Source organism: Loxodonta africana, chromosome 6, assembly GCF_030014295.1.
Source record: "Loxodonta africana isolate mLoxAfr1 chromosome 6, mLoxAfr1.hap2, whole genome shotgun sequence".
Lineage (NCBI taxonomy): Eukaryota > Metazoa > Chordata > Mammalia > Proboscidea > Elephantidae > Loxodonta > Loxodonta africana.
Window position 1 is genome coordinate 30,277,948 of NC_087347.1, and position 14,770 is coordinate 30,292,717.

The 14,770-nt window shown below is 39.6% G+C and overlaps 1 protein-coding gene across 1 annotated transcript in view; it reads left to right on the top strand.

Annotated features, from left to right (window-relative positions):
- The window catches only part of PECR (peroxisomal trans-2-enoyl-CoA reductase), a 38,964-nt gene extending 30,431 nt beyond the window's left edge, over positions 1-8,533 (top strand). The window contains exons 7-8 of the mRNA XM_064286702.1: positions 7,240-7,351; positions 7,745-8,533. Coding sequence (XP_064142772.1) covers positions 7,240-7,351; positions 7,745-7,824 — 192 coding nt within the window. The 3' untranslated portion in view covers positions 7,825-8,533. The remainder of the gene's footprint in view (positions 1-7,239; positions 7,352-7,744) is intronic.
- The last annotated feature ends 6,237 nt before the right edge of the window (positions 8,534-14,770 follow it).

Below are 14,770 nucleotides of genomic sequence, written 5' to 3' on the forward strand. Positions count from 1 at the left end.
CATTTAAAAGTAACAGTAATAGAGGAAGCAGGGCAGAGATGGCGGAAGGCGGAATAGTCGGATGCTTCCTATTGTCCCTCTTACAACAAAGACCTGAAAAAACAAATGAATAGATTATATATAACAATCTAGGAGCACTGATCATCAACAACAAAGCTGACGAGTCCGACCGAACAACAGGGGGAAGGAGAAACAATTCAAATCCAGCGAAGAAGTACCAGTCGCAAGGTTACTGGCACCCTGCTGGCTGGGCTGGATGTTGCATGAGCTGAGCGGTAGCATTTGGGACATGTCTTACCATGTTGGGTGAGGCTGGGCAGCGAGTCTGCACACATATCTGGAGCTAGGTGGGAGAGGCATTGGACCTGCAAAAGTTAAGTGCAAGTGTCTAATGTACCACGTGGGGGCAAAATAACCCCTCCCCTCCAGAGTTTCACAGCGGAGAAGCGCTTCCTTCCTCTTATCTACCACCACCTCACTCCACTCTGACTCCAGCCTGGCAGTACTCAACAACTACCATGTCCCCTAAGCCCAAACCAGTCTTGCGGCTTTAAAAAATGCCATGCCCCCTAAGCCAGGAACTCACGGCAGGTCAGGAGGCCCTGCACATTTGCCTAGGCACTGGCATAAGAGGTCCATGGACTTGCAGCACCCTTCACCCCTGCCTAGACCTGTGTGGCCCGATTCAATACTGCATGCCCTAATTAGCATAAAACAGCAGGGCATGCACTGGAAGCCCATTTTCAATTTCAGCAGCCAAGGGGGAGCTACAGATTCGCAAGACTTAACGCTTCCAGCCCCTTAAGCAGGGGCCTCACCCACCCACACCAGGGGCCTTGAGGATGGCAGTAATACCCACTCCATCTAGCTCCCCATGACTGGGGTCTGAGAATAAATGGTGCCTCCCAGTCCTTCCAGTCAACAGCACCAGGCACGCAAGGACCAGCTTCAATACACCCCCACTACGCGCTCTAGGATACAGGGACATACCCTCTACCCAGGCACCTGGGGCAGCAGTCACCTGCCTGCCGTGCTCTGCACATAGCCTCCTACTGCAGCCAGATACGTGTGCCTGCTCCAAATACCCCATGCAGCCCTGCCTGTCTAGGACTATAGGTGGGAGTCTGCACGACACACTCAGTGACCAACGACCTGGACACCTATGCCGCACCCGTACAAGAAAAGTGAACAGACTCCTGGTATCACACACCTAGTAGCTACTCTAGTCACCTGGAGACAGGACATGAGAGCTTCAAAGATACCAGTAACCAAAGTAGGTCACACACCCAGCCTACTTGGGCATATCAAAACAAAAAGCTAAGACACAGTAAATGAACATCCAATAAAAAATATAATAACTTATTGAAGCTTTGGAGACAATAGTCAATATCAAATCACATAAGGAAGCAGGTCAAGATGGCTCTAGCAGGCGACCAAAATAAAGAACCAGGAAACCTTCCAGAGGAAGTTAAGGTAAGAATTCAAAAGACTGAGATAGAATTCAAAAGACTAATATACAGAGTTCTCCAAGAGATCAGGAAGGAGATCAGGCAAAACTCAGACCAAGCCAAGGAACACATAGACAAAGCAATAGAGGAATTCAGGAAAACAATACAAGAACAAAATGACAAATTTAAGAGGCTGTTAGAAACAATAGACAACTAGAAGTCCAAAAGATTAACAGTAAAATTTCAGAATTAGACAACTCAATAGAAGGTCATTTGAGCAGAATTGAGGCAATGGAAGTCAGAATTAGATTGCAGATAAATTCCTTGACACCAATTTATTTCAGGAAAAATCAGCAAAAATATTTAAAAAATGAAGAAAGCCTAAGGATTATGTGGGACATCATCAAGAGGAAAAACCTACAAGTGATCAGAGTACCAGAATGGGGGGTGGGGTGGGGAGGGAGATAACAGAAAACACAGAGAGTGTTGTTGAAGATTTGCTGACAGAAAACTTCCTAGGTATCATGAAAGATGATATCTATCCAAGAAGCTCAATGAACCTTATTCAGGGTAGATTCCAAAAGAAAATCACCAAGACATATCATAATCAAACTTGCCAAACCAAAGACAAAGATAGAACCTTGAAGGTGGCAAGGGATAAACAAAAAGTCATTTACGAAGGAGAACCGGTAAGACTAAGCTCTGACTGCTCAGCAGAAACTATGCAGGCTAGAAGGCAATAGGATGGCATATATAAAGCCTTGAAGAAAAAAAATTGCTAACAAAGAATTATATATCCAGCAAAACTGTCTGTCAAATACAGTGGTGAAATTAGATCATTTCCAGATAAACAGAAGTTAAGGGAATTTGTAACAACCAAACCAAAATTACAAGAATATTTAAAGGGACTCCTCTGGGTAGAGAACCAACAATATCAGATAACAACCCAAGACAAGAACACAGGACAGATCAACCACTTATCAACCCAAATAGGGAAATCACAAAAACAAGTCAAACCTAAAAGACTGAAAATAGGAAACCAGAGATGTCAATACGTAAATAATGACAATGTCAAAACAAAAAAGAGGGAATAAACAGTGTAGTCATAGAAATTTCACATGGAGAGGAAGTTAAAGCGATATCAAAAAATAAAAGATTGGTGTAAACTTGGAAAAATAAAGATAAATTTTAACATAACCACAAAGGAAGCTAACAAAGCAAAATTCACTACAAAGGATAAGGAAGGACACTATATAATGATTAAAGGGTCAATATACCAGGAGGACGTAACCATAATAAATATATACGCACCTAGTGACAGACTCCAAAATACATAAAACAAACTCTTAACAGCACTGAAAATAGAAATAGACAATTCAACAATAATAGAACACTTCAATACACCACTTTCAGTGAAGGACAGAACATCTAGAAAAACACTCAGTAAAGATACAGAAGATCTAATCATCACAGTCAACTTTATCTCACAGACATATACAGAACACTCCACCCAACAGCAGCCAAGTATACATTCTTTTCCAACACACTTGGAACATTCTCTAGAATAGACTACATTTTATGCTTCAAAGCAAGCCTTAACAGAATCCAAAACATCAAAATATTACAAAGCATCTTTTCTGACCATAATGCCATAAAGGTAGAAATCAACAACAGAAACAGCAAGGGGAAAAAAATCAAATAAGTGGAAACTGAATAACGCCTTGCTCAAAAACTACTGGGTTATAGAAGAAATCAAGGATAGAATAAAGAAATTGATAGAATCAAATGACAATGAAAACACATCTTACCAGAGCCTTTGGGACACAGCAAAAGCAGTGCTTAGAGGTCAATTTATAGCAATAAATGCACACATCCGAAAACAAGAAAGGGCCAAAATCGAAACATTAACCCTACAACTTGAACAAATAGAAAGCAGCAAAAGAAGCCCTCTGGCACCAGAAGAAAGGAAATAATAAAGATTAGAGCAGAAATAAATGAAATAGAGAATAGAAAAACATTTGAAAGAGCCAACAAGACCAAAAGTTGGTTCTTTGAAAAGATAAACAAAATAGACATTGGCCAAACTGACAAATGAAAAACAGGAGAGGAAGCAAATAACCCAAATAAGAACTGAGATGAATGATAGACCCAACTGAAATTAAAAGGATCATAACAATGCTATGAAAAATCATACTCCAACAAATTTGAAAACCTAGAGAAAATGGACACATTTCTAGAAACACACTACCTGCCTAAACTAACACAAACCAAGGTAGAGAAACTAAGAGATTGAAGGAGGTAATAATAATAATAAAAAAAAAAAAACTCCCAACAACAACAACAAAAAGTCCTGGCCTGGACAGCTTCACTGGAGAATCCTACCAAACTTTGAGAGAAGAGTTAACACCAGTACTGCTAAAGGTATTTTGGAGTATAGAAAAGGAAGGAATACTCCTGAACTCATTCTATGAAGCCAACATATCATGGATACCAAAGCCAGGTAAAGATAGCACAAAAGAGAAAATTACAGACCAATATCCCTCATGAACGGATATGCAAAAATCCTCAACAAAATTCTAGCCAGTAGAATTCAACAGCATATCAAAAAAATTATTCATCATGACCAAGTGGGATTCATACCAGGTTTGCAGGGATAGTTCAACATTAGAAAACCAATCAATGTAATCTATCACATAAGTAAAACAAAAGATAAGAACCACATGATCTTATCAATTGATGCAGAAAAGGCATTTGACAAAGTCCAACACTCATCCCTGATAAAAAACTCTCAGAAAAATCGGAATGGAAGGGAAATCCCTTGAAGTAATAAAAGGCATTTATACAAAGCCAACAGCCAACGTCATTCTAAGTGGAGAGACTGAAAGCATTCCCTTTGAGAATGGGAACCAGACAAGGATGCCCTTTATCACCACTCTTATTCAACATTGTTTTGGAGGTCCTTAACCAGAGCAGTAAAGCAAGAAAAAGAAATAAAGGGCATCCAGATTCACAAAGAAGAAGTAAAAGTATCCCTATTCGAAGATGATATGATCTTATACACAGAAAACCCCAAAGAATCCACAAGAAAACTACTGGAACTAATAGAAAGTTTCAGCAAAGTATTAGGATACAAGATAAACATACAAAAATCAGCCGTATTCTTCTACACCAACAAAGAGAACTTCGAAAAGGAAATCACCAAATAAATACCATTTACAATAGCCCCCAAGAAGATAAAGTAAAAAAGTACTTAGGAATAAATCTAACCAGACATGTGAAACACCTATACAAAGAAAGCTACAAAACACTACTGCAAAGAACCAAAAGAGACTTATGTAAATGGAAAAACATACCATGCTCATGGATAGGAAGACTCAACATTCTGAAAACGTCATTTCTACCCAAAATGATCTACAGATACAATGCAATCCCAATCCAAATCCCAACCTCATCTTTTAATGAGATGGAGGAATAAATCACCAACTTCACAAAAAAAAGGAAAAAAAAATTTTTTTTCCTTTTTTTCCACACAGAAAGGGAAGAGGCCCCAGATAAGTAAAGCATTTTTGAAGAAGAACAAAGTGGGAGGCTTCATACTACCTGATTTTAGAACTTTTATACCACCACCATGGGAGTCAAAACAGCCTGGTACTGGTATAACAACAGACAGATAGACCGATGGAACAGAATTGAGAATCCAGACGTAACTCCATCCACCTATGAGGAGCTGATACTTGACAAAGGCCCAAAGTCCATTAAATGCAGAAAAGACAGTCTCTTTAACAAATGGTGCTGGCATAACTGGATATCCATATGTAAAAAAATGAAACAGGACCCATACCTCATACGATGCACAAAAACTAACTCAAAATGGATCAAAGACCTACATATAAAATCTAAAATGATAAAGATCATGGGAGAAAAAATAGGGACAATGCTAGGAGCCCTAATATATGGCATAAATAGTATACAAACCACAACTAACAATGCAGAAACACCAGAAGAGAAACTAGATAACTGGGAGCTCCTAGAAATCAAACACTTATGCTCGTCAAAATACTTCACCAAAGAGTAAGAAGACAACCTACAGACCGAGAAAAAAAATTTTGGCGACGACATACTGATAAGGGTCTAATCGCTAAAATCTACAAGATACTGCAACACCTTAACAACAAAAGGATAAATAATCCAATTAAAAAATGAGCAAAGGATATGGACAGACACGTCACCATAGAAGGTATTCAGGCAGCCAACAGTCATATGAGGAAATGCTCATGATCATTAGCCATTAGAAAAATGCAGATCAGAACTGCAATGAGATACCATCTCATCCCAACAAAGCTGGCACTAATCCAAAAAACACAAAATAATAGATGTTGGAGAGGTTGTAAAGAGATTGTAACTCTCAGAGTCTCAGACAGGAAGCCACAGGGAGCATGTAGGAAGTAGACAGAAGGAAGCATTTCCCCCTTCCTTCTCCAGCCTTGCTGTCTCTTTCAAGCACCCCCATTGGCAAAGCCTAAGAGAACGCATTTGACAAATGTAGCTTGCAGAGTCCCAGTCCCAGTATCACAAAGCCAGTGTAGAAGGGGACTAGCCATTTTGCAAGTCTTTACTAGTCACATGTGGCTAGTAGCCTCTGTTGGGCAGTGCAGTTCTCCACTAGCCACTGGATGTATAAGGATGGTGAGAAGGCTATGCCCCCAGAGTCTCAGCATCTCAAAGAGGCATAGCCATGTAAGTGAATACTTAATGGCTATAGTGCTATGCACAGGGCCAGTACTGGGGTGGGGCAAGCAAGGAGTGGGCACAAAATTTAAGGAGGCACTCACACTCAGGGGTGATTGACTCTGTGCTTGCACAACCCTGAGAGTGAGGACATCCTTAAATGCTGTACCCTAGGCACCTCGTTTGGGAACTTGTTAAATTGCAGGTTCTGGGCCTCCACCCCAGGGCTTACAATTCAGATGTCAAGTAGCTCTAGGAATCTAGTTTCAATTAGCATCCTTGTTGTTAGTTACTGTTGAGTCAATTCTAACTCATGGTGACCCCATCTATGCAGAGAAGAACTGCTCTGTAGGGTTTTCAAGGTGGTGACCTTTCTGAAGAAGGTCACCAGGCCTTTCTTTCAAGGTGCCTGTGGGTGGGTTTGAACTGCCAACCTTTTGGCTAGTAGTCAAATGTTTAACTGTTTGCATCTCTAGGGATTCTAAAACAGCTTTTGTCAGCAGGCTACTCTGAGAGTTCTTTACATTCAGTGAAATGCTTTTTCTTTCTCTGTTTTTGCGAGTAGATGTTGCTGAACTCGTCAATTCACTATCTGAATTTTTAGGTGAGGCAGTGGGCCTCTGAAGTCTGTCTTGCAGAAAGCTCCTATAGTCTGTGTTGCTGGACTTTGGCCTGACAGCACCATGGTCAGAACAATCCAGAATGCCAATTTATTGATATACACTCACACTGACTAGCACATAAACCAAAATAAAAAGGCATGCGCTAGTGATGAAAAGTGGGGTCGTGGTGGGCAGCGAAAGGCGTGGAAGGGATGGATGTGTTCGCTCTCGGCGTCTTCACATCTGGTAGCTCGTTTCTTGCCACCCTTACCCCCCAGTCACATAACTGATTTTAATGATGCTCAAATAGAAAAAGGCAGTTGTCTGTGTACTGTCATATTCAGGCACACACACACACTGTAGGCTTCTTGTTGCAGTCATGTGCTTTGAGATGCATTTATTCAGGAATGCAAAACCGTGAAACCTGGGGAGTATATGCCTGTGTGTGTTTCTGTTTTCAGGTCTCCTCCCTGGTATGCTTCTTGCTGTCTCCTGCAGCTTCCTTCATTACCGGACAGCTGGTGAATGTGGATGGGGGCCAGTCTCTGTATTCTCATTTATACACCATACCAGGTGAGTAGGTTAGAAGAGAGTGGTCGCCAGCTTTGTGACTTTTCATCTTCAGGTTTTCAAAATTTGTTAAGTAGTTACTTGAGGGGTAAGGCTTTTTTCTTACAGAATATCAAAGTGTGCAAACTGTTTATATTCATGATATGGCTTTTTAAAGAAAATGTCCCTAGTTGTAGAAAATATCTAAATATATTTATTATACAACTTAGCTTTACATATTAAAATTTTGTGTGTGTGTGCACGCGCACGCGTAGGTTGGTGAAATTTGAACCCTGAAAAATATTCTCAATATGAATATATATGTGTATGTGTCTGTGTGTGTGTAACCATATATATAATCTTAAATATGCGTTGGTTGGCTAACAAGTGACATACAATTTTCAATTTACTTAACAGATCATGACAACTGGCCTGAAGGACTAGGGGACCTTTCCGCTGTCAAAAGGTTGAAGGAGTCTTTTAAGGCTAAGCTCTGAGCTAACAAGGAGTCCTTTGTCCCCAAGTGCCTTAACATCCTGAGAGTGCACTTCTATACTTCTTAAGAGTTTATAATTTGTATTGAAAAATCACTTTCTACTTTTTAAAAATGTTATGAATTATATCGATGCAGAAACTATTCCTGAAATAAATGCATTTTAACCTGTGATTTTAAAAAAAATTTTTAGGCGTAGAAATTACCATGGTTTATGATTATACTTTTTATTTCCTAAGAAAGGTGTGTGAAAAATGAAATCATTTAAATTAATAATAATTACAGTGTCATGAACCCCCAGAATGTTTTATTATTTAATTGCAAAGGTAGACAATAAATGTAAATTGCAGCATAATTATTATAAGTAGAGGTATATAGTAACTCGTTTTCAGTGGCAAATTCTTTTGGATCAGTAAAGCTTTATGGTAATTATCAATGTATAGTGTGTTCTGTTCATGAAGACAGATTTGTGTAAACCTTAATTAAAAGAAAAATCAATTTATATGTAATTTTTGGGGGGGATAGTACTTGATTTGTCTTTATTTCTTATCCCAAGTATACTCTTTTCTCATTGTTTACATTTTGTACAAATTTATTAGGATTTACGATTCTATCTTCCATGGATCCTTTCTGGCAATTACCCTTGTTTATGAAGTACCATTAGCAGATTACATATATCCATTCTTTGTCTTAATTAAACTTCTTTCAATTGACTTATTCTTTCCTGTTGTGATGAAGTAGATATTTCCCTTTATCAGTAATGCCTGCTCATTTCAAAGTATGCAATTTACCAAACATAAAAAAATCTCTGGACAGAGGGGGCCAAGATGGCTGACTAGGTGGATGCTACCTCCGATCCATCTTGCAACAAAGACTCGGAAAAACAAGTGAATCGATCACATACATGACAATCTACGAACCCTGAACAACAAACACAGATTCAAAGAGTTGACCTGAGTGACAGAGACAGAGAACGAACAACTACGGGGAAGCAGCGACTGTTTTTGGAGCCTGGAGCCAGCGTCCCAGTCAGGTAACCTTGGCGCCGGGCTTAGGACTGGGCGCAGGGAAGCTGAACACAACATCTTGTGACGGTGCAAACACGGGGCGCAGCCCTACCCTCCTGAACTGACCCCGGGAGGGGGCCCAGCCGGTCCGTGCGGGTGGCGTGGCAACGCGGCTGGTAGAAGAAGAAGTCCCCGGGAGGCAGTGACTGGTTTTGGACCCGGGAGTGCAGCATCCCAGCTGGGGAACCTTGGCGCCGGGTTTCGATTGGGCGCAGGGGAGCTGAACACAACATCTTGTGACGGCGCAAACATGGGGCGCAGCCCTACTCCCCTGAACTAACCCCGGGAGGGGGCCCAGCCAGTCCGCGGAGGTGGTACAGCGACGCGGCTGGCGGTACAAGAAGTCCCTGGGAGGCAGCGACTGGTTTTGGAGCCGGGAGTGCAGCGTCCCAGCAGGGGAACCTTGACGCTGGTCTTTGGACTGGCAGCGGAGGATCTGACTGCGGCGTCAGCGGGCCAGACCCTTGGGGACAATCTCCACACAGCCAGCACACATAGGCGACATGCCCCTCGGGAATCTCAGATAAAATAGTCATCCCAAGCAAGATAAGCAACTTTGGCTTTATTCCGGGGTGTACTCTCTCCTGTTTTTCTGAACCCTCCCCTCCCCTTCCGAGGCAGCTTCATTAACATTGGAATTTCCTGAGCCAGAGGGAGAACGGCTCCGTGGCTTTGCTTTTCCCTTTTTGTTTTTTTTTGGTCTTTTCCTAACCCATTCTTCCGGCCTGAGAGAAGCAACCACAAAAAACTCAGGCACCAAAAATCCTTCCCTAATTGGACTGAAAACACAGAACCAGCTCCAGCCAAGCATATATGATCCAAATCTCGGGCTTTCATCCTTACAGGGAACAAGGTGGCTATAATAATGCAAAGGCAGTTCTGATAGGGATCTGACAGCATTTTTTTTAGCGGATTTACTGGAAAGACAAGTTTCCCAGGTCTGATATCTCTGCTTATTCAACAGAGCCCTAACTGACCCACAACAAGGAACTGAGGGCTGAAGCTCCCCCCAGACCACCTAGCTTCTTGCCTTAGGGGTCTAAGGAGGGTGACACTTACCAATCAGTAGAGGTACTTGCATTGGGGGCCTAAGGTACAGCTGCAGAGCCCTCCCACCAAGGTGCTATAGAGACACACCTACCTCACTGACACTTGGGGGAAGCCTGTCAGCATCCTGCCCCCCCTGGAGCATGAACCCCAGCTGCTAATAGAATCTGGTGCACACAACTATCACCACTACTTCGCGAGGTGGATAGGTGACAGGATACAGCACACACTTGATGACCCAAAATCAGATTCTACTCAAGAATAGTGAATAGACTCAGGCATATATATCTGGTAACAGCCCAAACCAGCTGGTAATAGGTCATAAGTAAGTCAAGGGCTACAACAAACAAGACAGCACAATCTGGTAGCCCATCCACGTATATTGAAAGAAAACAAAACAAGATAAGACTCAGTGAGCAAATATAGAATAAATCACTACTATATAAAAAAAAAAAAATTTTTTTTTTTATATCTTACTAATGGCTCAGAGACAGCAGTCGATATCAAACCACATAAAGAAGCAGACCATGACAGCTTTTACAACCCCCCAAACAAAAGAATCAAAATCTTTCCCAAATGAAGATACAATCCTGGAATTATCAGATACAGAATATAAAAAACTAATTTACAGAATGCTTCAAGACATCAGGGATGACCTCAGAAATGAAATAAGGCAAACTGCAGAAAAAGCCAAGGAACACACTGATAAAACAGTTGAAGAACTCAAAAAGATTATTCAAGAACATAGTGGAAAAATTAACAAGTTGCAAGAATCCATAGAGAGACAGCATGCAGAAATCCAAAAGATTAACAATAAAATTACAGAAGTAGACAACGTAATAGGAAGTCAGAGGAGCAGACTCGAGCAATTAGAATGCAGAGTGGGAAATCTGGAGGACCAGGGAATTAACACCAACATAGCTGAAAAAAAATCAGATAAAAGAATTTAAAAAAATGAAGAAACCCTAAGAATCATGTGGGACTCTATCAAGAAGGATAATTTGTGTGTGATTGGAGTCCCAGAACAGGGAGGGAGGACAGAAAACACAGAGAAGATAGTTGAAGATCTGCTGACAGAAAACTTCCTTGACATCATGAAAGACGAAAGGATATCTATCCAAGATGCTCATCGAACCCCGTTTAAGATTGATCCAAAAAGAAAAACACCAAGACATATTATCATCAAACTTGCCAAAACCAAAGATAAAGAGAAAATTTTAAAAGCAGCCAGGGATAAAAGAAAGGTTTCCTTCAAGGGAGAATCAATAAGAATAAGTTCAGACTACTCAGCAGAAACCATGCAGGCAAGAAGGCAATGGGATGACATATACAGAGCACTGAAGGAGAAAAACTGCCAGCCAAGGATCATATATCCAGCAAAACTCTCTCTGAAATATGAAGGCGAAATTAAGTTATTTACAGATAAACACAAGCTTAGAGAATTTGCAAAAACCAAACCAAAGCTACAAGAAATAGTAAAGGAAATTGGTCAGAAAACCAATAATATCAGATACCAGCACAACACAAGGTCACAGAACAGAACATCCTGATATCAACTCAAATAGGGAAATCACAAAAACAAATTAAGATTAATTAAAAAAAAAATGCTCAAAACAGGGAATCATTGAAGTCAATATGTAAAAGATCACAATAATCAAAAAGAGGGACTAAATACAGGTGGCATAGAACTGCCATATGGAGAGGGACACAAGGCGATATAGGACAATACAAGTTAGGTTTTTACTTAGAAAAATAGGGGTAAATATTAAGGTAACCACAAAGAGGTATAACAACTCCATAACTCAAAATAAAAGCCGAGAAAAACGTAACGACTCAACAAACATACAGTCAAATACTAGGAAAATGAGGATCTCACAATTTACAAAGAAAAACGTCTCAGCACAAAAAAGTAAGTGGAAAAATGAAATTGTCAACAACACACATAAAAAGGCATCAAAATGACAACACTAAACACTTACTTATCTATAATTACGCTGAATGTAAACGGACTAAATGCACCAATAAAGAGACAGACAGGCTCGGACTGGATAAAGAAACACGATCCATCTATATGCTGCCTACAAGAGACAAACCTTAGACTTAGAGAGACACAAACAAACTAAAACTCAAAGGATGGAAAAAAATATATCAAGCAAACAACAAGCAAAAAAGAAGAGGAGTACCAATATTAATTTCTGACAAAATAGACTTTAAACTTAAATCCACCACAAAGGATAAAGAAGGACACTACATAATGATAAAAGGGACAATTGATCAGGAAGATATAACCATATTAAATATTTATGTACCCAATGACAGGGCTGCAAAATACATAAATCAAATTTTAACAGAACTGAAAAGTGAGATAGACACCTCCACAATTATAGTAGGAGACTTCAACACACCACTTTCGGAGAAGGACAGGACATCCAGTAAGAAGCTCAATAGAGACACGGAAGACCTAATTACAACAATCAACCAACTTGACCTCATTGACTTATACAGAACTCTCCACCCAACTGCTGCAAAGTATACTTGTTTTTCTAGCACACATGGAACATTCTCTAGATTAGACCACATATTAGGTCATAAAACAAACCTTTCCAGAATCCAAAACATCGAAATATTACAAAGCATCTTCTCAGACCACAAGGCAATAAAACTAGAAATCAATAACAGAAAAACTAGGGAAAAGAAATCAAATACTTGGAAACTGAACAATACCCTCCTGAAAAAAGACTGGGTTATAGAAGACATCAAGGAGGGAATAAGGAAATTCATAGAATGCAACGAGAATGAAAATACTTCCTATCAAAACCTCTGGGACACAGCAAAAGCAGTGCTCAGAGGCCAATTTATATCGATAAATGCACACATACAAAAAGAAGAAAGAGCCAAAATCAGAGAACTATCCCTACAACTTCAAAAAATAGAAAGTGAGCAACAAAAGAAACCATGAAGCACCAGAAGAAAACAAATAATAAAAATTAGAGCTGAACTAAATGAATTAGAGAACAGAAAAACAATTGAAAGAATTAACAAAGCCAAAAGCTGGTTCTTTGAAAAAATTAACAAAATTGATAAACCATTGGCTAGACTGACTAAAGAAATACAGGAAAGGAAACAAATAACCCGAATAAGAAACGAGAAGGGCCACATCACAACAGACCCAACTGAAATTAAAAGAATCATATCAGATTATTACAAAAAATTGTACTCTAACAAATTTGCAAACCTAGAAGAAATGGATGAATTCCTGGAAAAACACTACCTACCTAAACTAACGCATTCAGAAGTAGAACAACTAAATAGACCCATAACAAAAAAAGAGATTGAAACGGTAATCAAAAAACTCCCAAAAAAAAAAGCCCTGGCCCAGGCGGCTTCACTGCAGAGTTCTACCAAACTTTCAGAAAAGAGTTAACACCACTACTACTAAAGGTATTTCAAAGCATAGAAAATGACGGAATACTACCCAGCTCATTCTATGAAGCCACCATCTCCCTGATACCAAAACCAGGTAAAGACATCACAAAAAAAGAAAATTACAGACCTATATCCCTCATGAACATAGATGCAAAAATCCTCAACAAAATTCTAGCCAATAGAATTCAACAACATATCAAAAAAATAATTCACCACGATCAAGTGGGATTTATACCAGGTATTTTTTTTTATGCAAGGCTGGTTTAATATCAGAAAAACCATTAATATAATCCACCACATAAATAAAACAAAAGACAAAAACCACATGATCTTATCAATTGATGCAGAAAAGGCATTTGACAAAGTCCAACACCCATTTATGATGAAAACTCTCACCAAAATAGGAATTGAAGGAAAATTCCTCAACATAATAAAGGGCATCTATGCAAAGCCAACAGCCAACATCACTCTAAATGGAGAGAACCTGAAAGCATTTCCCTTGAGAATGGGAACCAGACAAGGATGCCCTTTATCACCGCTCTTATTCAACATTGTGCTAGAAGTCCTAGCCAGAGCAATTAGGCTAGACAAAGAAATAAAGGGCATCTGGATTGGCAAAGAGGAAGTAAAATTATCTCTATTTGCAGATGACATGATGTTATACACAGAAAACCCTAAGGAATCCTCCAGAAAACTACTGAAACTAATAGAAGAGTTTGGCAGAGTCTCAGGTTATAAGATAAGCATACAAAAATCACTTGGATTCCTCTACATCAACAAAAACAACATCGAAGAGGAAATAACCAAATCAATACCATTCACAGTAGCTCCCAAGAAGATAAAATACTTAGGAATAAATCTTACCAAAGATGTAAAAGACCTATAGAAAGAAAACTACAAAGCTCTACTACAAGAAATTAAAAAGGACATACTTAAGTGGAAAAACATACCTTGCTCATGAATAGGAAGACTTAACATAGTAAAAATGTCTATTCTACCAAAAACCATCTATACATACAATGCACTTCCGATCCAGATTCCAATGTCATTTTTTAAGGTGATAGAGAAACAAATCACCAACTGCATATGGAAGGGAAAGAAGCCTCGGATAAGCAAAGCATTACTGAAAAAGAAGAACAAAGTGGGAGGCCTCACTCTACCTGATTTCAGAACCTATTATACAGCCACAGTAGTCAAAGCAGCCTGGTACTGGTACAACAACAGACACATAGACCAGTGGAACAGAATTGAGAACCCAGAGATATATCCATCCACATATGAGCAGCTGATATTTGAAAAAGGCCCAGTGTCAGTTAATTGGGGAAAAGATAGTCTTTTTAACAAATGGTGCTGGCATAACTGGATATCCATTTGCAAAAAAATGAATCAGGACCCATACCTCACACCATG